The 24201-nt window shown below is 44.8% G+C and overlaps 1 protein-coding gene across 1 annotated transcript; it reads left to right on the top strand.

Moving 5' to 3' along the window:
* Positions 1 to 90: 90 nt before the first annotated feature.
* Positions 91 to 15845, top strand: LOC137534543 (zinc finger protein 551-like). The gene is made up of 7 exons (XM_068256084.1): positions 91 to 244; positions 6172 to 6290; positions 8617 to 8805; positions 8890 to 9013; positions 9129 to 9196; positions 9681 to 9792; positions 10213 to 15845. Exons 1-7 carry the CDS (start codon positions 229 to 231, stop codon positions 12021 to 12023), a joined length of 2439 nt encoding a protein of 812 aa, XP_068112185.1. The 5' UTR covers positions 91 to 228; the 3' UTR covers positions 12024 to 15845.
* Positions 15846 to 24201: the final 8356 nt, after the last annotated feature.

The following is a 24201-nucleotide window of genomic DNA, read 5'->3' as shown; positions in this document are numbered from 1 at the left end:
GGTTCAGAACCATTGCTGTATGCAGCAGAGCACAGGCATGTGTAATGGTTCCAGCTGTTCTGGTCTCCAGTATAATGGCCGCCAGCCCAGTGCTGAGCACCGCTCTTCTGAATGAAAATAGCATGGGAATATTTCCTGCTACAGGAGGGCAGAGATTACCCATGATCCCCTGCTGCCTCCTGTCCACACAGCCAGTGGCAGTGACATCAGGCTCCAGCCTGCTGCTGAATGCCTACAGCTGGAGGTGGGTGATGTGGGGGGTCTGTAAGGAATAGCGGGGGCAGAAGTGGGGTGGGGCTACACCCAGGAAGTGTCAGCATGCCACCCTGACACCCTGCATTATTCTATACCTGATAAGATATACACACCTAATCTCAGGGCTACCTGATTCTGTAATGTATATACATTTATTTAATTAGATATTTTGCTATTTACACATTTTTTATTCTAACATTGAATAGCTCTGTTCTGTTATATAGGTTTTTTCCTTAAAGCATCACTCCATTTAAAAAAGGGATAGTTGAGGTATAGGTGGAGTCTGAGCTGTAATGACACCTCTGACATGGTTGATAGCTTTGTTCCCAGCCACCTCAGGTCATTCCCATCCCCCTTGTTGCATTGTACAGAATATAAATATCCTATATAATAATACCTAAGTGTCTCTGCGTGCGTGCGTGCGTGCGTGTGTGTGTGTGTGTCTCTGCGTCCTGTCCCTGTGTGTGTGTGTGTGTCTCCTGACAGTTTGCTGTCTGTGACCTCCTTTCATTGTGGGAAAAAATAACAGCCTTTTCCAACTGCCAAGCAAGCAACATCTCACTGTGTGCATATACTTTGGACAGCGATGGGGCATGGGCAATTGGGACACGTCCATGCACGCATTGTGGTGGGGGCACTAGCGACCGTGGCTTAGCGCCCTTTTTACTAGTCAGTTAATATAAAAAATTCCAAAGAACTAGGAGAAGGGGCCCCTCATAATGTCTGCGAGTGCAGAGCTGGTAGCCAAGCAGCACGTTGGCATAGTGGTTAGCTCTCTCGCCTTGCAATGCTGGGTCCATGGTTTGAATCTCAGCCAGGGAACTATCTGCATGGAGTTTGTATGTTCTCCCCGTGTCTGTGAGGGTTTCCCTCCGGGCACTCCGGTTTCCTCCCACATCCCAAAAAACATACAGATACGTTCATTTGTTTCCCCCTAATTTGGCCTTAGACTTTAATGCATAAACGATATAACTATATGATACAGACATATGATGATCAAATCATGGCTTTTTGGCCCATGCTTCGCACAGCGTAGTGCCGAAGCTTGGCGCGGCTATAGCAGTAATGCCCTGTGCACGGGCAATTCAGGGATCCGGGGGTTGCTGGACCCCAAATTACTTCTCCATCCGAGTTGTGTCAACCCGGAGGGGGAATAGTATTTAACACAAAGACCCCCGCCCCCGAAAAGGTGCAGCAGCAGGTTGGACCGTCTTCCAGTTCACTCTGCGTTAAAAAGCCCCCGCGCCACACAGCCATGTTCCCTATGATGATGGTAGGGATTAGATTGTTAGACCCTCTGAGGGACAGTTAAAGGATAAACTGAAGCGAGAGGGATATGGAGGCTGCCATATTTATTTCCTTTAGCAATACCTGAGCAATACCAGTTGCCTGACTATCCTTCTGATCATTTGCCTTTAATACCTTTAGCCATAGACCCTGAACAAGCATGCAGCAGATCAGGCGTTTCTGACATTATTATCAGATTTGACAAGATTAGCTGCATTCTTGTTTCTGGTGTTATTCAGACACTACTGCAGCAGCCAAATAGACTAGCAGGGCTGCCAGGCAACTGTTACTGTTTAAATGGAAATAAATATAGCAGCCTGCTTATCCCTCTCACTTCAGGTGTCCTTTAAGTGGCAAGACAATATACTCTGTACAGCGCTGCAGAAGATTTTAGCTCTATATAAATACTAAATAACAATACATAGATAGTTAGATGTACCCCAACCTTCTAACCAGTACAGTTAGCCTGATGTGACCCATTAAGCAGTCTCCTACAACCAGATGTGTATCCTTTCTCCATAGATAACCAGGTAAGCACCCCCTCCCCTCCTCCCCACATTGATAGCCAGATTTGCCCCCCTTCCAACCAGTACAATTAGCCTGATATTCCCCATTAAGCAGTCCCCCCAACCAGATGTGCCCCCCTTTCCCCCTCACTTCATGGATAGCCTGAAGTAACGCCCGGTACAATTAGCCTTCCCTCCCCTCTCCAGTGTGTTATCGGAATGTATATGAAGAGACTTACTGTCTTCCATCATTAATATGAAGACAGCTCTCCTCCAGGGCGCCAGTGCTCTTGCGTCCTCTCCATGGTTACAGCACCATGTCATGTGACGCGCCTGCACATGCCGTCACATGGCTCCGCTGTAACCATGGAGATTACACAGGGGAACTGGCGCTCTGGAGGAGAGCTGTCATTGCAGGAATGTCGTAAGCCGGTGAGTCTCTTCATATAGGTTCCGCTCGCACTTTGCAGAAGGAGGGAGAGAAGGGCAGCTCTTCGGGGAGGCCAGTGAGACGCATTTCACACATGGGACGCCTTTAGGCACTAGCCTACAATGCCTATTGGTGAATCCGACCCTGTCAGTAGGTGATATGCAGGTAATGAAGTGAACCTGATTACAGACAATGGTATATTTGTTCTGTGCCCAATAAAACACGGGTGTCCTTGAAGGGTGGTTCCCAATTTTCCTCCCCTTCTCTGCTCCATAAGACAGTACAGGCATGGTTTACCAACTCATACCATCAGCCAACCAATCCCAAATAATAGTTTCAGCTAGCAAAGCTATAGCAGCTGTGTGGGGATCAGACTAGTGAACGGTGACAAGAAAAATATTCTTACATGCAAATTTCCATTGACACAGGAGGATAAAAAAAAACGGAGCCAGTCAAAGTCAGCATGTGCTTTTAGTTAGCAGCTGACCAGGGGTCAGAAACTTTTATTGGATCAATTTCATTTTCATTCTGCGCCAGTGAGAACATTAGAATAATTGTTATGCTTTGCGACCACCGCTGTGTGCCAGGGTTTGACATAACTGGTGCCAATCGGCACTGCACCGCAATGTGTCCCCTTGCTGGCCGTTTCTTTCTGCTGTTGTCAGAATCAGAATCAAAATCTTTTATTTCGCCAAGCACGACTGGGCCGTGCCCGGAATTGGGTTTGGCAAGTACAGGGCTAGGTGAGAACAAGCAGGACATAACGATACATATATGTAAGCAGACAGACAATATAAAGGGTACAGTTACAGCATTTGAACACATTTGAACACGTATATATGAAGTGTGCAGCCATACGGTCAGGCTGGGTGCTACTAGACACCACTTGTCGTGGTAGGATGAGGAGGGATCTAAGAGTTCAGATAGTTCACGGCTGAGGGGAAGAAACTGTTCCTGTGTCTTGTGGTCTTGGTGTAGATGGATCGGAATCTCCGGCCTAGGGGGAGCTTACTAAAGAAGCGGAAACCTGGGTGGGACGGGTCATTAGCGATTTTTTGAGCTCTGGAGCGCAGTCTAGAGTTGAAGATCTGGGCGAGAGAGGGGAGTGGTTTCCCGATGATTCTCTCCGCTGATCTGATGACCCTCTGCAGTTTGTGTCTGGCGCTGGCGGAGGATCCAGCATACCAGACCAGGATGGAGGAGCAAAGGACAGATTCAATTGTGGCAGTGTAGAAGCTCGACAGAAGCTCGTGGGCCACACCGAACTTCTTTAGTTGGCGTAGGAAAAATAGCCTCTGCTGGGCTTTTTTCTGGGTTGAGGTAGTGTTGGTTTTCCACGTCAGGTCCTTAGAGATTGTCGTGCCAAGGAGGCGTGCACAGGGGACGTTCTCAACTGCCGTGCTATCAATGCTGATCGGGGGTGGGGTGGTGGCGCGTTTCCTAAAATCGACAATCATCTCAACCGTTTTTGTAGTGTTCAGGACCAGCCCGTTCTCCCTACACCAATGGCAAATTCTGTCAATCTGGTGGCGATACTCCTGCTCATCATTTCCAGAGATGAGGCCAACGATGGTGGTGTCGTCAGCGAACTTGAGGACTTTGACGGAGTCTGCGGTGGACCTGCAATCGTTAGTGTATAGGGAGAATAGGAACGGCGACAGCACGCAACCTTGGGGGGCCCCTGTATTGGTGGTCCTTGATTGGGAGATGATAGTGTCCAGCTTGACGGCTTGGGATCTATTACTTAGGAAGTCCGTGATCCAGAGGCAGAGGGTGGGGTGGACTCCGAGGGCAGCAAGAGTTTCTTGAAGTATTAGGGGGCTGATGGTGTTAAACGCCGAGCTAAAGTCGAATAGAAGGATCCTGGCGTATGAGTCAGGTCTGTCCAGGTGTTCATTTACAAGCTCCAGGCAGATATTTATGGCGTCGTCAGTAGACCTGTTTGCTCTATATGCAAATTGAAACGGGTCCAGCAGGGATTCGGTCGATTGCTTGAGGAAAGGCAAAACCAAGCTTTCAAAGGCCTTCATGATGACCGAGGTGAGAGCCACCGGCCTGAAATTGTTGAGGTCTGAGACGCCCTGTTTTTTGGGGACCGGGATGATTGTGGACCTCTTGAAGCAAGCAGGGACCCTGCCTTCCTGGATGGACTTGGTGAAGATGGATGAGAGAATGGGAGCAAGCTGCTGTGCGCAGGTTTTCAGACAGGCTGGTGACACTCCATCTGGGCCTGAGGCTTTCCTTGCATTAATCCTTGACAGGTGTTTCCTGTTGTGCCGGTACTGCTACGGTACGTCACCCACGTGACACCCGCAAGCCACAATGGAAACAAAGAAATCTGAAAACGTAAAAAAGGAGAGCAGAACCTGCAGGGATGTGCTGCGAGTTCTACCAGTATCTGTGTTTCGGGCAATCTGTGTTTCTATTGGAGCAGATGGTATCGTGGGCGGTTCTGTTATTGGACTAGTCACTGCACTCACTGAGTAGGGCCTACTTTCAGGGTAAGGCTTATATTTCGAGCATGCTTGAAATTTCAGCTAGGTCTTATTTTCAGGGGATGTCTTATTTTTGGGGACACACGGTATAACCTCTAATTTGGTGAAACCAGTCTAAACATTTATTTTTTGCATTTCTATTTCACCAGCATATTATATAGCGGTGTTCCAAACAAATCCCTTTACACTTTATCTCAGCTTACAGTGCAATGTCCCTACTGTAGTCTCGGGCCAGTGTGGGGAGAAGTTAGTTTGTCTATCAGTATGACTTTAGGACATTGGAATAAAACTGGGAAAAAATTTGCAAATTCTATGCAGCGTCCTGTGTTGAGATAGAACGTGGGACCCTAGAAATACAAACTGTATGCTTATTTGAATTGGTCTAGTCAGTGGCCATTTCTTAGTAATTTCTCTATTAAGGACCCATCTCCACTTGCGCCAATGTGTTTCCGAGACACATGCCAGTGCTTGTTCTGATGCAAGTACGCATCTGAATCCCTCTAGCTGTGTCATGCACGGCTACAGGGATTTGCATGGGTAATTCCCCAAAAATACGGCCAGCTGTTTTTTTCCCCACATGTGAACTTGGAAGAAGCCTATTGATTTCAATGGTCTGTGATTCTCTGTCCGAATTCACATGCAGGGAATCGCTCCAAATCGCCCCTAGGGGAAACGAGCCCTTACAAAAGCACTTACTGGTCTGCAGTGGCTCAATCACAATAGTGTGCAAGTTGCCCAACATCTTTATATAGATCCTTTCCTGGGAGTGCTCATTCAAAGGCTAAAGAAAATACTGAATCCCCCATGAGGAGATGGACTAGTCCAAAACCTGTCAGATCTGTCAGCATTCTACTAGCTACTGTAAGTGACAGCAGCATAGTAAACAATTAATTCATAGGGCATTTTACTGTTGGAAAAATGTGCATTTTATAGGTATGCATTTTAAATTTTACAATTTCTCACAATAGTGGTAATTTAAAGCTGGATGCAAGTTGGGATTGACTTCTTGTTGTGAGCGATGATTGCCAGTAAGACAAATTTGACAGTCATGTGATTGTTTTGTATGTCTGGTCATGATCACATGGTACAGGTTAAAGCGGGAAGCAATTGCAGCCAACCATTTTGGAAATTTAAAAAATTGTCACGTGGCCAAACTGATCACATGCAATTCTGTGACTTTCTCTTTTCCTATGTACAGACAATTACCTTGAACCTTCTTTATATCATGACTCAAAGACCATGGATGCTCATCAAAGTCACATGACTCAGAAGATACTGAAAATTGCCCTGGAGATTATCTATCTTCTAACTGGAGAGGTGAGGAGGATTCTGGGAGTATCACATGGCATCACTCATCTCTGTTAATAAAACACAGACTTGACTGGAGCGGTGAGGAGGATTCTTGGAGTGAAACATGACATCTGACTGATGGGGTTAAGGGGGCCATAAACGACTCCATGGGCCTGATTCACAAAGCGGTGCAAAGTGTTTGCACGCCTGTGAAAAGCCCTTTATCACGCCTAAACTCAGTTTAGGCGTGATAAAATGAAAGTCGCGCGAAATTCCCGCGCGCAAAGTTTTGCGCGCGCAATCGCGAGGCGCGCGGTGCAGTGCGCGCGATGCGCCCATTGAACCCTACGGGCGCTGCGCGCGGAGTTGCGCGATTGCGCATGCAAAACGATGCGCGCGGGACTTTGCGCGCGATAAAGAGCACAAAACGGTGCTAACTCAGCAGTGCAAAGGTTATCACCTTAAATCGCCGGTGTCCTGCTGAGAATGTTACCTAGGCTGCGGGGGTAGGAGCTGCTCACTGTGCCTCATCTAGCTGGCTAAGAGGACTAACGCAGCTCTCTCCCCGGCACTCGCTGTATAAACAGCGCTGACTAGTGTTGTCCGGATCATGAACGATTCGGATCTTTGATCCGAATCTCTTTTGTGAGTCGAATCATCCGAATCATCAAAATGAGTGATTCGGATTGCAAAAGGGGCGGGGCCAGGAGCGACACGCCCCCCCTCTCAGCGGGCAGCGGGGTCCTGGAAGCAGAGCAGAGATGGATTGCTCTGTTGGAGGGGAGCCAGGGACAGGTAGATGAGAGAGAGGGGACATGGGTGCCACTGCCAGATATGTGTAGAGCACACATACTGGCTGCAATGTGCTGATCATTACAGGCTGTCTGTTCCGTAGTTGTGCAGTGAAGAAATTGGAAGCTTTTGGCTCAGCTCAGCACAGCTCAGTAACTTTGCAGGCACTGTGATTGCCGGGCAATATGATCCTCCTGCACTCGGCACTAAACAGCTGCACTTATCTTCTGGGAATGCTTTCTTTCACTGTGCGACGTTTGCATTCAAAGTGTACAGATGAACATACAGGTGAAATATATGTAAAGCATATGATTGCAGCATGTGGGTATTGTGTGCAAACAAACATTTCTGCTCTCTGCTCGTCCCTCCTCCCTTCTCTGTCCACTCCCTGCCCTCTGTCCATCTTCTCCCCTTCTCTGTATGTCCACCCCCTCCCCTTCTCCTGTCCTGCTAGTCATTTCACCCCCGAATGCTTCAGTAGTAAAATGATACGATTTCAATGATCCGATTCGAATCATCCGGATCATTGAAAAGATCCGAACTTCCCATCTCTAGCGCTGACACTTCAGGGGGGAGTAGCAATTAGACAGGGTGGGCATGGGAAAGTGATGTGGCTGGCGGGGGGCGGAGCTTAAATCGCCGGTGTCCTGTCAAGAAAAGCTGCTTGCATCAGGAACAGGCAGGCGAGGACAGTGATCGGTGGCTGGAACTAAGGGATTTAAAGCTGCTCCTAAAACCGCTGCAGGGGTAGGAGCTGCTCTAAATCCCTCTTATCCCCCGATCACTGTCCTCGCCTGCCAGTCCCTGAGGCAAGCAGCTTTTCTTGACAGGACACCGACGATTTAAGCTCCCCCCCCCAGCCACTTCACTTTCCCATGCCAGCCGGCCTGTCTAATTGCTACTCCCCCCTGAAGTGTCAACGCTGTTTATACAGCGAGTGCCGGGGAGAGAGCTGCGTTAGTCCTCTTAGCCAACTAGATGAGGCACAGTGAGCAGCTCCTACCCCCGCAGCCTAGGTAACATTCTCAGCAGGACACCGGCGATTTAAGCTCCGCCCCCCGCATCACTGTCGCATGCCCAGCCCGTTTAATTGTTGCTCCCCCCCCCCCTGAAGTGTCAGCGCTGCTTATATACTTCATACGGGGCTTATATACGGGGTCGACTTATATTCGAGTATATACGGTATATTAGTTTTAGTATGCAGTGTTGTAGGTTCAACTGTCCGCCTCCCCAGATCCTTGGGCACGGGGGGCCGACATATACACTTGGGGATACACCGGCCAGGATATCAAATGCCATTTCTGCTGCATGCCCTTGTGACTGAGATTTTCCAACATTACCAACCAATCCTATAGCTCGATTATTATTATTATTATTATTTTTAGTATCTAAATATTGATCAGGCTGTCATGTTGCAGCACAGATTTTCTTCTGATTCGATAAAATTATCAAATTGAAAGGTTGATTGGCCCACAATATCCAATAAAGCATGGGCATTCTTAGAAGAATTTGAGGCCGGTTAGTTTGGTTTCTATTAATCTGAATGTTTATCATTGTATAGGATTATGGACCTGTAAAGAAGGTGTCCACCGATGAAACACCCGGCAGCAGTTATCATCATTTCTTTAAAGGTCTTTGCAGAAGCCAGAGTCCCATCATGGAACCTCCATCTTCCTCTCTGACTCTAGAGACGGACATCAAGAAGATTCTACAACTGATCAGTAAGATGATTGAGCTGCTGACAGGAGAGGTGAGCAGTGCTAGGAATTATGGGATATTATCCAGTAACACAAGGCATGGGTCTGGATGGTGACTGTATCATTGTGTGTGTCAGGTTCCTGTGAGGAGTCAGGATGTCGCCGTCTATTTCTCCATGGAGGAGTGGCAGTATATGGAAGAACACGAGGCTCTCTACAAGGAGGCCTTAATGGAGAGTCCACTGCTATTCACCTCACCGGGTGAGAGGAAACTTTTAGTTTTTTAAAAGAGAGAGGATAAGACACACCTATAACCCTCATTGTCTTATAAACACATTGAAATAATGTGTGAAGTCAGTATATGTGTTTTCTATAGGTGAATCCAGTAACGGGAGATCTTCAGGTTCTCTTTATTCCTGGGATTCCACAGTAGAAAATATTCAAGTAAGTACCAAAAGCCATTTGCTGGTCACTAGAACATTGTGGAATGGATATCTGGTAAACTTTTGTCCACATGTTTAACGTGTACTTGTAGTGAACCTCGGGTCAAAAAGCAGATACTTACCTACGAGGAAGGAATCCTGTACAGGATTCACACACCGTCCTCCAGACCCCTGGTGCCCCTTACCGACTCCACAAAGAAATTCAACAAGAGCTTGCAGGATTTCAGATCCCGGCTGGGGCCGCACTCCCCTTCATGCATGAGGGCGGCAGTACTACAACTATTGTGCTGCTGCGCAGTGCAGCACAGCCACGCTCATGCATGAAGAGGAGTGCGGCCCGGATCTTACAGAGGGTCCCGGTGGCGGGGGAGAGGAGGCTTCCCTCTTCTTTGACCCAAAGTTCATCTCAGGTTCACTTTAATTTCCATATATCGGACAGTAATTCAGTAGTTAGCTTTTACTCAGCCTTGGGTATCCTCTTTTAGGGTGAAAATGCCATTACCATCAAAGTGGAAGTGAAGGACGAGGAAGAAGAGACCTTAGTGAAGGGTGATGAGCCGTGTAAGGAGGAGGAAATTCCCACAGAGATCAGCACAGGTGAGGAATAGAATCAATATAGAAAGTTTAAGGAGGTTTTTCATGATTATTCCCATATCTGCGCCTCTGTTCCCCATGCCCAAGCTATATGGTGCATATTTACCATGTATAATACATCCCGAAAAACCCTGTGTTTTACCCACAAATACTGGTCATGTGAGCAGTCCACTTTGTGTAGGTGTTGTTGGTTGTTAACAGTACTGCTACAACTGCTGGCATACAGAACCGTGTATAAGGAACTTTTACATATTTTACCCTACAACTTCTTTAATTTACAGTCAACGACTTTGTAAGTGTGAACCTATATGGCTAATATCATAAATTCTGGTTATGAGATTTAATAAAATGGGGGTGTACATATGGTAAAGACTGTGAAAGTAAAAAAAAAAAAAGATCTGATGAAATCCTTTCTTTCCACAGCCGGCTCATATTCTGGTATTAAATCGGAAATGTATCCTCTGTTCTATGGAAGCTGTGAAACAACTGAAAAGAGTATTACCGAAGATCCCCAAGATGAGACAGTCATCTCCCCAAATTATAATTCTTGGTATCTCAGTTCTTCATCCGGTTTCTTCAGTGAGGATGAACATTTTACTCTTGATCCAGAAAGCCACCAAACTGGAGATGGATGTCAAACTGGGGCCATCATCTCCTCAAGCTGTAATCCATGGCTTTTCAGCACATCTGGACCACCCAGTGTCTTCAACAGTGTTGAGCATTTTAACGTTGAATCTGAAATGCACCAAAGTGAAGAAGCTGACCAAGCTGGTACTATCCTCTCCTCAACTTTTCAACCTCAGTATTTTAGTTCCCCTAGACGATACAGTCTCTCTAATGATAATGAACAATTTACCACTGACTGTGCAACCCTGCAAACTGAGAACATTAGCCATCCAAACTGTAGCAAGAGCCATCACAATTTGCTTACACCGTCCACTCTGCCCAGTGAAGACGAACATCTTACAGTTGACTCCAAAAAGCGTCAATCTAGCAAGGGTCGTAAAAAGGTGGGTCTTTTCTCAGGCTCAAACCCCAAACATCATAATTCATCAAGACCATCCAGTCTCTCAAATAATTTTAAATGTGTTAAAGTTGACTCCAGAACATCTCACACTGGAGAAGTTGGGAGAACTGAGAGCACCGTCCCACCAAGCTTTAAAAAAAAGTGTTCTGAATCATCTAGATCACCCAGTCTCTTCAAAAAAAATGAGCATGTTGCTACTAACTCCAAAACACAGCTTTCTGGGGTGCCTCCCAAACAAAAAGCCCATCCTGGCAAGAAAGTCTTCACTTGTGAAGAATGTGGGAAGACATTGACCCGAAAGGAAAACCTAATCTCTCATAAGCGCATCCATTCGGGAGAGAAGCCTTTTTCTTGCAGTGAATGTGGGAAGACTTTTAAGAAGAATTCACATCTTTTCAAACATCGTCAGATTCATACAGGACAAAAACCTTTCTCTTGCTCCGAGTGTGGGAGAAGCTTTGCCTGGAAAGGTGACCTGGTTGTCCATGAGCGTATCCATACTGGAATGAAGCCCTATGTCTGTTCGGACTGTGGTAAAGGGTTTTCAGTCAAATCGTATCTGGTGAGACATCAAAGAACCCACTCTGGTGAGCGCCCATATGCCTGCCCTGAGTGCGGGAAGACATTTGGCTCACAGTCCAACGTCTTGTTGCATCGGAAAGTCCATTCTGGCCAGAAGCTTTATACCTGTGCCGAGTGTGACAAGAGTTTCACATGGAAGTCGGAACTGGTCAACCATGAGCGTGTTCACACTGGCGAGCGACCCTATACTTGCCCTGAGTGTGAGAAAAGTTTCTCCAGCCAGTCGTACTATACTAAACACCTTAGAATACACACTGGGGAAAAACCCTATCCATGTTTGGAGTGTGGCAAGAGCTTTTATACCAGCTCAAACCTCTCCATTCACCAGAGGTCTCACACAGGGCTGAAGCCATTTTCTTGTGAGGAGTGTGGGCGGAGCTTTGCCTGGAAGACTGATTTGGTAAAGCACCAGAGGGCTCACACAGGGGAGAAGCCTTTTCAGTGTTCAGAGTGCCAGAAGACCTTCACCACAAAGACTGAACTTAATGGTCACTGGAAGACTCATACTGGTGAAAAGCCATACTCTTGTGTTGACTGTGGGAGGGGCTTCATTCAGATGGCCCGCCTCCTTGCACACCAGCTGAAACATGCTAAGAAGAATGCAGGAGAGGGTCAAACCACCTAATTTCTGGTAGACACTGACCTATATTTCCTATTGGCCTCTGAGGCTCATAAGGAACCTAAAGTGAAAGCAATATGGAGGCTGCCAAATTTTTTCCCTTTTAAACAATACCAGTTGCCTGGCAGTCCTGCTGATCCTTTGCCTCAAATACTTTTAGCCATAAACCCTGAACAAGCATATGCAGATGAGATGTTTCTGACAAAAATCTGACAAGATTAGCTGCATGCTTGTTTCAGGTGTGCAATACAGACACTAGTGCAGCCAAACAGATCAACAGGACTGCCAGGCAACTGGTATTGCATAAAAAGAAATAAACATGGCAGCCTCCATGTACCTCTTGCTTCAGGTTCCCTTTAAGAAAACTACCCAACAAAATGCCCCAAGAACTGCAATTTTTAATAAATAGGTTATTTATTTAAATAGTACTGACAATTTCTACAGAACGTTATAATTACACCAAATAATTCATGTCACTGTTCCTCAAAGGAACTTAGAGTCTTAAAGGGAACATGAAGTGAGAGGTATATGGAGGCTGTCATATTTATTTCCTTTTAAACAATACCAGTTACCTGGCAGCCCTGCTGATGTATGTGGCAGAAGCACCTGATCTGCTGCATACTTGTTCAGGGTCTATGGCTAAAAGTATTAGAGGCAGAGGATCAGCAGGATAGCCAGGCAACTGGTATTGCTCAAATGAAATAAATACAGCAGCCTCCATATCCCTCTTGTTTCAGGTTCCCTTTAAGTCTCTACCATAGTTATAGTCCCTTTTTAAGATAAAGCAGGTAAACTTTCAGCATTCATTGGGGATGTAGGATTGAATCAAGGCATCCCGAGGAACCCTGTTAAAACATGCAAACTCCATGTAGATAGTGTATTGGCTGGGCATTAAACATGGACTCTAGTACTGCAAGGTGCTGAACTGCATTTGGGGTATCCATCTTTATTTATTTATTTTTTTTCATTTATTTTATATAAAAAAAAAATCCTTGCCAGATAATTCATGAGATAGAAGAAGTTGGTGGATGATATAGTTATTTACCCAAAACTAAGGCAAATTGACCCTTAAATCGGAGTGACCAATAGAAGACTGATTTGGTAAAACGCCATGTATTCTTCACATACTTTATGAAACATGCTGATTGTCTTCAAATAATGAAGTATTCACTGACCAATCGCATTGAGCTCTCTAGCTTTGATTCGTGTCCCTCCCACTCCTGCCATTTGCCAGTCAGCAGGAGCACCACATTAGTCGTTAGTTATGTTTTCATTGCCTTGGGAGTAGAAGGAAGAAGGTGCAGGAGGGTGTTTGGGTGGAGCAGTGGTTCTTCCAGAAACCTCGTGCTACCTGTTCTTTAACAAAAATGGCTCCATCCCTTCCACCCCTAAATTCCTAACCAGTCTTTGCCATTATGTAAAAAGACAAAATCCATTTACACACCATAATTCTAATGTTCAACTTGAGGGCCGACTTTCTTATAGGACTGGTAGGTTTCTCTTTTTACATCCTAGAAGTCTAGCAGTCCAGGTCATGTCCTCTCCAATAGTGCCATGTATGAGAATGTGAGTGATGGTTTAGGCTGTTCTCCTATTGAAGTATTCCATGTTTTTGAGGGTGAATGCCTATTCAGTGTTCTGCCAGGGCTATGCAGTAATGCATGCCACAGTAAAGCCTCTGAATTTCATATTATTAAGTGTGACCATTAATCAGAGGGAAGGGAAGGTTTATCACTCTTGAACCGCTTCCTGTCTTAATAGCTTTGTTCTTCCATTGTTCATCTCCCATTAGACTAGAACAGTGATGGCTAACCTTGGCAATCTAGCTGTGGTGGAACTACAAGTCCCATGAGGCATTGCAATACTCTGACAGCTCTAAGCATAACTCGGAGAGGCAGAGGCATGATGGGATTTGTAGTTTTGTCACAGCTGGAGTGCCAAGGTTAGCCATCACTGCACTAGAAGGACCCCAACGAGGCTAACTGTTATACTGCTTGAGCCCAATTCTTCAAACTTACAGTAAATCTTTCCATGTTTATAGAGAACCTCTCATGTCAAAAGCAATGCTCTATAAGGAGTGGCCCCACAAGGAATCTGGAAGACCTGGCAAGCCAGACACGCTGCGGGTCCCCCAGGCTGCTCTGTCTCGTATCTCGTATCACAGCAGCCCATCACCTGCTGTTCTGTAAGGCTCAGCGGAAGGGAGAAGTGGTTATTGCCTGTGACCATAATCTTTGCATCATCCATTCACCTGGAAGACCTTGGGGGAGCTGGGTGTTTGGCCTCCAGATACCATAAGTGTGCAGAGGCATGAAATCTGTCCATAGTTGGCAGTAATGGCAGTGGACAGGCTGCAAATCTCCCTCCTCATAGCTAGATAGCAGTGCAGAGATGTATGTTTTGGGCTGTATATTTCTTGATTATTTTATTTGCCGGCACTTGCCAAGGATGCTCCTCCTGTTTGAATCTCCAGTTCCGCAGCATTCAGTGCAGAAGCTTTGCTTCTGTTGGCTCTGGTACCACATGCCAGGTGGTATCTCAGAAGCTGGACGATGCCGCCCCTCTCATTGGTGTAACACGTTTTCTTCTTTTTGACTTGACTGGCTGCTTTATGTTTTAGAACCATTTTAAACATTTTAAAAAGTAATGCATTCATGGCAAGCCATATTATAACATTTCTATCCACTCTATCTATTATTTGCACCCTGAAAAATCTACTATAGTGGATAAATATGATAAGGTTGGTAAAATGGTATCTTCAGCAGCCACTTACAAGCAGGTCACCTGAGGAAGGGTATGGCAACCTGAAACGTTGTACCGGACAGACTGTGCTGTCTGTTCCAGCCGTGCTAATAAAGCAAAGGGAGCATTTCCCTGTCGATTGAGCTTCGCTTTTCACATGTGTTTTACATTGCTGGAAATGGGTGGGGGTTACCCTGGTGTACTGAGAGCTTCCTACTACCACGGTAACCTTTTGTGTGTGTGTGTTCAGGTTGATAAACTGCCCTCTTCAATGGGGAACTTAAACCCAGGATTGAACTTCCTCCCAATCAGTAGCTGATACCCCCTTTCCCACGAGAAATCTTTTCATTTTCTCAAATAGAACATCTGTATGGCTGATATTGTGGTGAAACCCCTCCCACAGTGTGATGTCATGACCAAGGTCCTGACAGTTTCCTGTCTGTGAACCTTGTTGCATTGTGGGAAATAACGGCTGTTTCCAACTGCCAAGCAAGCCATATCTCCCTCTACGGAATGTTCGATTATTGAGAGTTCTATGCACAGAGATCACCTGCCAATACTAAAGATGTTGCCAACCTGATATAAATTTCAGAATGTAAATGGGAGTGAGGAAATATTTTACAATGGGCAAACACTGATTCAATTATTTATAAATTAATATAGTAAAAAAAAAAGCAATATTAATAATTACGATATTTTCACTACAGTTCCTCTTCAACAACCACCTACTAGGAAAGTGCTTTCCAAATGCTGCATTATTTGTTGTCAGTTTTTACTCAAATCCACCTTATTAGCCTTGCTTTGAACACCCTCCTGCAATATTTTAAGGCTTGATGGGTTGGATGAAGGTGGAAAGGTCTTCTACCTTTTAGTTTTTAACCTCTTGCCATCCACTCCACAGCGATTGGCGTGCATGGGGCTTGCAGGAGAGCGTGCACGCATCTCCGCTCTGATGGCTCAGCTCCACCTTAAGTCTCCCAGCGGCGATCTAAGGCAGCGCTGTACTGGGGACAGACGTGTGACACGGCTGTCCCCTCTGTAGGCATGGAAGTGATCGGCTGTCATAGGCTGACAGCCGATCACGCTGATTGGGGAGCGGGAGGGAGGGTGTAATATAAAATAAATAAATAAATGCTTAAATGTATTGTAAATTAATCAAATAAATATTTATAAAAACAAACAACTGGGGGGCGATCAGACCCCACCAACAGAGAGCTCTGTTGGTGGGGAGAAAGGGGGGGGGGGGAATCAGTTGTGTGCTGAGTTGTGTGGCCCTGCAGAGAGGCATTAAAGCTGCAGTGGCCAATTTTGATAAAAATGGCCTGGTCACTAGGGGGGTTTTAACACCGCGGGTTCAGTGGTTAAGATTCTCCTTTCTTTCCTTCTTCTTTAGGTAATCAGCCTCTCCCCCTTTTTCCATTAACAAAAGAAAGTTGTGGATTCCCCAGAGGTGGAATCCATGTTGGGGGATGTTAAGGGCTCTTCAGCAGAAGGAGAGACCCCAGATTCTGAGAAAAAAAGATGTGAAGGTTTCTAAGCAGGTCTCTTCTTTAGACATCACAGCACTCTGCAACTAAAAAAGTACCAAAAAGTAGGTGAAAAAGCTGTGTCAAAATTATTCTGAGTATTTTCGTGTTTGCTGGTGGCTTCAAATGCATTTTATTGATAAGATGCAACATTCACCTAAGAGAAAAATTACAAGAAAAAGTGAATTAGATCTGGCCCATAGTGTCTATTATCGGTCATGCACATGACTATGGAGAAATAAGTATTTATTTATGTTTGACCACAAGTATCGGGGTCTTAGTAAAGACAAAGATGCCTCTATTCCAATCCACAATAATGTTAAGGTCATCATTGGCAAGGAATGTAAATTACTAGGAAACAGAGATTTGGGGCCTAAAGCCTTGGCTTAGAGAATCCTTTTTAGTCAAGACGATCCAAAATTCTGGCATCTCTTCCCTATTGATCCACATTTTTGCCATGTTTCTGAAAGGCAAATTTAAAATCTAAGTGCCCATAGATTTTCTTTTGATAAAGAGATGTAAAAGACGATTATGCCCTTTGGCCTTTAAATCCCACTTTTGCTGTCATGGTTGTGGTCAGGTCTTTAAAGCTGTGGACGATAGAGCTGTAAAGTTCACCTTAGAGAGGGTACCCCTCAAGACACCTCTTCAGTTTCTTAACACACTATTCTCTATGGCTTTTCTGTCTGATGCAGCCAGTGAGTTGGGTACTTGCAGATATACTGTCCTTCCTAATTTGGCTAGAAGATGGGTAAGGTTGAAAACCTGGGAGTAGGACATGTCATCCAGATCACATTGAAAGGTTGATCTTGGATCCAAGTCAAGTGACTATTTGGAAAGGTATGCAGAGCTTCAGGTCAAAGAGGTCCTGGTGCAGTATGTTAAAGAATCCCTCCAATTCATAGAAATGTTGATCTTGGATCCAAGTCAAGTGACTATTTGGACTGGTATGCAGAGCTTCAGGTCAAAGAGGTCCTGGTGCAGTATGTTAAAGAATCCCTCCAATTCAGGCCATTGGCTTCTTCTCCAAACATCAGAATGGTTTACACGGGGACCAGTATGTCATCCACTGAGCCTACATCTATCACCCTAGATGTTTGACATAAATCATTCAAGAATGATAGCGCCACTGATTCATCAATAAACAATGGCAATCTGGCTACCAGGAAGACATAGAACAATGATCTTAGATAGTGGCAAAGAACCTAATATATGTTTGTCCTAGACCTAGACATAAAGCAGACAAGTAATCAAGACACAGGACATTTTCTCCTGGTGGGCTGCAGCCACTAGGGTGTGCTCTATAGGCAGTAGAAGTGTTAGGGAGTCTTGCCCAAGGTCTCCTACTCTGAATAGGTGCTGGCTTACTGAACAGTAAGAGACAAGATTCAAACTCAGGTCTCCAGAGGCAGAGGCAGTACACTATCCATCCACTTATAGCAAAACATTATCATTTATATTCAGGATATCCATTGTTATGCTAATCATCCTGGTTTTGGCATCAGCAGCAATTCCTATATCTATACATTTCTGTATATTGATATGTAGCCCCGCCATCCCTGTGATGTCTAGCCTAGACCAGTGATAGCTAACCTTGGCACTCCAGCTGTGACAAAACTACAAATCCCATCATGCCTCTGCCTCCCCGAGTTATGCTTAGAGCTGTCAGAGTATTGCAATGCCTCATGGGACTTGTAGTTCCACCACAGCTGGAGGTTAGCCATCACTGGCCTAGGCTATGATGTCACACAGTCTTCTGCGCCAGAGCACTTTGGGAGATCAGCTGACGTTCCTGCACACACAGGGAAAAGAAAAAAACATCCCCACAGTGATTCATCTTTCCAACAGTAAAGATGCCAGCATCACTGATGACAAAGCACAAATCAGGGTGAGGTGATATTTTACAATGGGCAAACGCTGTCTATAGCATTTATAAACGAAGATGGTAAAAAATTAGCAAATAAGGGTCCTCCTTTAAAATGGGTAGCTAGGAGTTTCTAAGCGTATTAATTTGCTAACAAAGATAAGCAAGGTAAGAACGTTCTCCCAGGCAGAGTCTGTTGTTCCTCAAAGTGACTCTTATTACCTTTGTATCTGTTAGTTGAAACATGACAAGATATGTAATTATCTCTCGGATTTCTGGCTTGCTCAATCACTGGCCACAGGTGAAATATGTCACATATCCCATAGTCCATTTGTTTGCTCAGATTTCTGCTGTGTGGTCCTTTGTATAAGTGTGCGCTGTGTAAATGATTCATTCATCTGCCAAACAAATAACTGTATATACAAGAACTTTATTAATAAAGTAATTACAACGGTTTCTCCTGACTTTCTTTCAAATTATACACAACACTTGACATGTTCATTACTGGTGTATAGCGTTATTAGCCAAATTAAAATAAAACTCCTCTGTTGCTTAAAGCGGACCCAAACCAAAAATTTTTTTCTTTCAAATTATTTAGTTGCAGCACTCTGACACATACAAATATAAATAAACACTCCTTCAAGCCTATGAGCATTTCAGTGCATGCTTTTCACCTTCCTCTTTGCATAGCTAGGGTTATACTGGGGGCAGCCATTAGCAATTCCTCCTTTGCTGGACACCATCTACTCCACCAGTTTGCCGGATTATTTGCCGGCAATATGAAAGGAAGGGAGAGGTTTCTCCAATAAATGTAAAATATTTTATATTTGTCATTATGCAGATGAAAAAAGGCTGCTTTTTATTATTATAATTTAGAAAATAGATTTTATTTCTGAAATCTTGTATTTTTAGTTTGGGTCCACTTTAAAGGATACCCAAGGTGACATGATGAGATAAACATGTGCATGTACAGTGCCTAGCACACAAATAATTATGCTGTATTCCTTTTTTTCTTTCTCTACTTGAAAGAGTTAAACATCAGGTATGTAAGTGGCAGTTCCTGTCTGAGTCAGGACTGGGTCAGACTACAGTGTGACCCTCACTGATAAGAAATTCCAACTATAAAACACTTTCCTAGCAAAAAAAATGGCTTCTGAGAGCAGGAAAGAGATAAAAAGAGTCAATAGTTCATAGATTTTAGCGAAGGCATACTCCAATGAAGGTGTCATTGAGCAGAAACTGACATTACTTATTACCTTTATTAATAAAACACAGACCTGACTGGAGGGGTTAGAAGCATTCTGGGAGGGTCATGTAACACCACCCTTATCGCCACTGAAAAAACACAATCCCGACTGAAACCATTGGGAAGATTCTAGAAGGGTCACATGATATCACACTTCTCCCTGTTAATAAAACACAGACCTTGTTTTTCTTATCAATTTCTATTCACTTATATGGCAAATCGAACAGAAAAACGATAAAAAAATAAGATCGGACATGTCAGAAATTATCTATCGAACCATCTATCTGCCAAAATATCTCATGGTGTACTCTCAGCATATGTTTTCCTTCTGTCCTGTGCGAGAGTTCAGGTCCACTTTAAGCTGTCCATACACTATGAGACCTTTCTTTGCAAATTCGATCATGGTGATACAATCCGATGAAGATTGTTGCCCCTACATATTGCCCGATTGGAATTTCGTTTGATTTCGAGCAGAAATCAACCAACATTACCAATTGGACAGGATTTTTTTTGTTGGTCAATCAAGGGTGGGGTTGTGGTGGTATCTATACAGGGTGGGCCTGGAGCCGGTGACGCTTCCCCCCCCCCCCCCCCCCCCCCCCTGCTAATGGCTCTCACTCACCTCTCCAGCCCAGCATACTCTTCCCTTTGTGCTGCTGTCAGGTGCCCATAGTGACCTTGTGACCCGGTGGTGTATATGAGTGCGTATTAAATGATCCGTTGGGTCACTACAGACACAAGGAGATGACAGCAGCACAGAGGAGCGAGAGGTGGGTGTGACCTGGCTCGCTGCGCTAATATTTTGCAGGGAATGCATTAAATAAAGGCGCAAGGAAAAATGGGCGCAGGGTGAAACCGATATAACTAAACGATAAATACCATGGTGAATTGGGCACCAAATGTAAATGAAAAAATATTTACAGTGGTAATGACAATGGTTAAACATTGGTGAATGTTACCGATATTTTACTACAGCTAAACCTAACCCTACTCTCACACAGAACCCTCCCCCTCCAATGCCTAACCCTAAAACCCTCCTTCCTGCCGCCTAACCCTAAAACCCCCTTCCTGGTGCCAAACCCTAAAACCTCCCTTCCTATCCATAATACCCCCCTTCCTGTTTGCCTAACCCTAAACCCCCCCTTCCTGGCACCTAACCCTAAAACCCCCCTTTCTGATGCCTAACCCTAAAGCCCCCCTTCCTGACGCCTAACCCTAAACCTCCCTTCCTAACCATAAAACCCCCTCCCTGGTTCCTAACCCTTAAACCTCCCTTCCTATCCCTAAAACCCCCCTTCCTGACGCCTAACCCTAAACCTCCCTTCCTAACCCTAAAACCCCCCTTCTTGACAACCAACCCTAAAACCCTGCTCCTGATGCCTAACCCTAAGTGTCCCCTTCCTGGTGCCTAACCCTAAAACCCTCCTTCCTAACACCTAACCCTAAACCTCCCTTCTTAACTCTAATCCCCCCCTTCCTGGCACCTAACCCTAAAACCCACCTTCCTGGCATCTAACCCTAAAACCCTCCTTCCTGACACCTAACTCTAAAACCCCCCTTCCTGGCCCCTAACCCTAAAACCTCCCTTCCTCGCGCCTAACCCTAACCCTTCCTTCCTAACACTAAAACTTCCCTTCCTGACGCCTAACCCTAAAACTTTGTCAAGGGAACATAATATATACACTAATCACATCACACAATAACAGCCTTATGGCTGCTGTATTAGCCATACGGCTGTTATTATGTGATGTGATTAATGTATATACTGTATTCTGCAATACTGCACTTCAGCACTGGCACTAGGCACTTTTGTTTCCCTGACAAAGCCTCCTATTTGAGTAGGTGAAACATGTTGAGTCTGTGTGGGGTGATTGTATTTATACACACATCTACAGGGTTAGATAGGACTTAACCCCATTATTACTAGGGTTATAAGGATCCCTCCTGTTGGTTGCAGTGGAGCTACAACCAAGCAGTTTTGATTTCTCTGCCTGCATTTGGTTGCTTAGTTTTAATTGCATTCGCAATGAGTCTCATTGCCATCTGCAGTCACTGTGCAGCTCAGAGTAGCTCAGGATGTGGTCATGAATCCACCTATGGCTTGCTGCTGTAGAACTTCAGCCAGACAGCTGTGTATTTCTTACATGCATGTGGTTGCATAATCTGCCATGCATTTGTAATGAGAGTTCTTTCCATTCACAGGCAGCTTGCAGCCTTCAATTAGTCTAACACTGTGTGGGAATTTGCATGTTTGCTCTCATTGGCTGATGTCCCTAGAAAAGCCTGCTTCACCTCTTACACCCCGTCATAGCGTTCAGCTCAGCCAAAGTTGATTGCTGGGTTCCTTGTGTGAAGTTTGAATTGAATATTATTGCATTACCTTGTCTTGCTCATTTGGACGTTCACTGCACCCGCGGGGGTACAGTGAAGTCTTTCCTATCCTGATAGTGTGGAGACTGCCTTCACCACGTTGGTGACTGGTAGTATTCCTGCTAGTTCTGTTCCTATGGAAGTGACTGTAGCAGCGGTTGCTATTAGTTACGCTCCTACTTGTTTGTCTTGTCTGTGCCAGTGTGGATGTTTGCTATTGCAGGGGCAGCAATTAGATTGGCAAACATTCCTTCTGTCTGTCTGTTCCTGCTAGTCCTGTTCCTGTGGATGTAACTATAAGCTGCGGTTGCTATTAGTTACGCTCCTACTTCTTTGTGTTGTCCGTATTAGTGTGGATGTTTGCTATTGCTGGGACAGTGATTAGATTGACAAGATTCTGTCTGTCTGTCTGTTGTCTGTTCTTGTTACTCAGTGTGGTGGACATCAGATGCTCAGTGCTGTGGTCGTACTGAGCAACCATTGTGTTTTGTTTATTGTGGGGGTTATCGGAAGCTCAGAGCTGCGGTCGCTTTGAGCAATCTTGCTTCCTTGTTCATAGCTCCTGGTATGATCTGTGTACTTCCTACAAGAGCATCCCGCTCTACTACCTAATATTACCCAGCTGCATAGTCTTGTTTGCTCTGGTGGTACTCTGGCTTTCTCGGCCTCAGCCGCTATACCTTGCAAGTTAAGACCTGGGGGTAACCCAAGTCAGGAGACATATTCAATGTCCTGTTCAAGTGGGGGCTTGTCTATAGGTAAAGACGTGGGCCGAGCTCAGAGCTACGGCACTAGATTGCGGTATAGTCGCTGAAAGAAAGCAGGAGATCTGCCAGGCATTACAGTGGTATACATACATAATATACAAGTCTCCCATCCACTGTGATTGTATCACTAGCAATCAGTAGCAGTTCTCCAAAGAATTTTAAATGTTTCCAATAAAAGTTATATTTTAGGTAATTTATCTCCTTCCAATAAGGTTATTAAGTGTGAGTTACTCTTCTAAACCACAAAGAAGACTGCAAATGCAAGCGATACTGCACAGGCCCGAGCCGTTCTGCACATTTGCGGTGCGTCCGCGCTCTGTCCACAAGACATTGTCAAGAAGGTTTGAGGGGTCCCAGTACAGGTGTGTGTGTGTGTGTGTGTGGGGGGGGGGGGGGGGGTAGAAGCCTCTGGATTATCAGCTCCATTTTCAAACTGGGTTAAAAAATATATATAATCCTGCATCAACTCAGAATTATTTGCATTTCACTAACCGTCCCTAGTAAGAGGAGGTGGCCACTTATGGAGAGCTCTGTGTGATGGGGTTAAGCCTGGCACACACTTTCAATTAGGATTGGCCAATCACTGACCAATTTTACCATCTCCATATAGTATGAGGGTTTATCTACACAATCTGTTCATAGTATTCAATGTCTGTTGACCTTCATACGACATGGAGGTGGTAAAATTGCTCAGTAATAGGCCGATCTTAATTTAAAGTGTGTACCAGGCTTAAAGTGAACCTCCGGACTAAAAATCTACTCCGCAGAACTGAAAAAGCTTGGTGTTTCTTTAACAGTTTAACAGCATCAGAACTTTGTTTTTCTTACCAAAGCATCATTTTTAGCTGCATTTTTATCTAAGCTCCACCCATCAAAGAAAAAAAAGCCCGGGCTTTTTTCCCCTGATGCTGTGCAGAGCATGATGGGATTTCCTATGTTGTTATTCACGTTGCCTAGCAACTGGGAGAGGTGCTCAGGACACAGGAAAGTTGGAACTGTGTCTCATGCTCCGTCACCTCCTTTCAACCAAAAAGATGGCTTCCATCATGAAATCAAACATTTGTCTGTTCTTTTAAAACAGTGTGGGTAAGAGATTATATTACCTATCTATTTAAATTAACATAACTAATATAACTTAATGACAGTATGTTTGTTTAGGCTGGCGTTCCTCTTTAAGTGTGCATACACATACAATTTTGATTGGCAATGGCAAATCACTGGCTTTACCACTTCATTACCTATGTAGTATGACAGCTTACCTACACAGTATGTTTATACTTTTCAAAATCTGTAGCCCCTCATACTACTTGGAGGTGGTAAAATTGGCCAGTGATTGGTCAGTCAAAATTGCATGTGTTTATGCAGCCTATACACCTTCGATTTTGATAGGCCAATCACTGACCAATTTTACCACCTCCAAGTAGTAAGAGGATCAACAGATATTTAATACTCTGAGCAGATTGTGTAAGTAAACCCTCACACTACATGGAGGTGGTAACATTGGTCAGTGATTGGCCAATCATAATTGAAAGTGTGTACCAGGCTTTAGAGTGCATACACATATATATAACTTTGACTGGACATTTTTACCACCTCCATGTAGTATAAGAACTTACCTACATAATATGCTCATAGTATTCAAAATCTGTTGGTCCTCATACTACTTGGA

This window comes from Hyperolius riggenbachi, chromosome 10, assembly GCF_040937935.1.
Source record: "Hyperolius riggenbachi isolate aHypRig1 chromosome 10, aHypRig1.pri, whole genome shotgun sequence".
Classification (NCBI taxonomy): domain Eukaryota; kingdom Metazoa; phylum Chordata; class Amphibia; order Anura; family Hyperoliidae; genus Hyperolius; species Hyperolius riggenbachi.
Note: the sequence above shows the minus strand (reverse complement) of the source record. Positions and strands in the feature narration are given on the sequence as shown.

Excerpts from the sequence above, each read along its gene's own strand:
- LOC137534543 (XM_068256084.1), top strand. Across the intron at positions 8,806-8,889 it reads TTGAGCTGCTGACAGGAGAG|GTTCCTGTGAGGAGTCAGGA; the intron begins GTGAGCAGTGCT and ends TGTGTGTGTCAG. Across the intron at positions 9,014-9,128 it reads ACTGCTATTCACCTCACCGG|GTGAATCCAGTAACGGGAGA; the intron begins GTGAGAGGAAAC and ends TGTTTTCTATAG.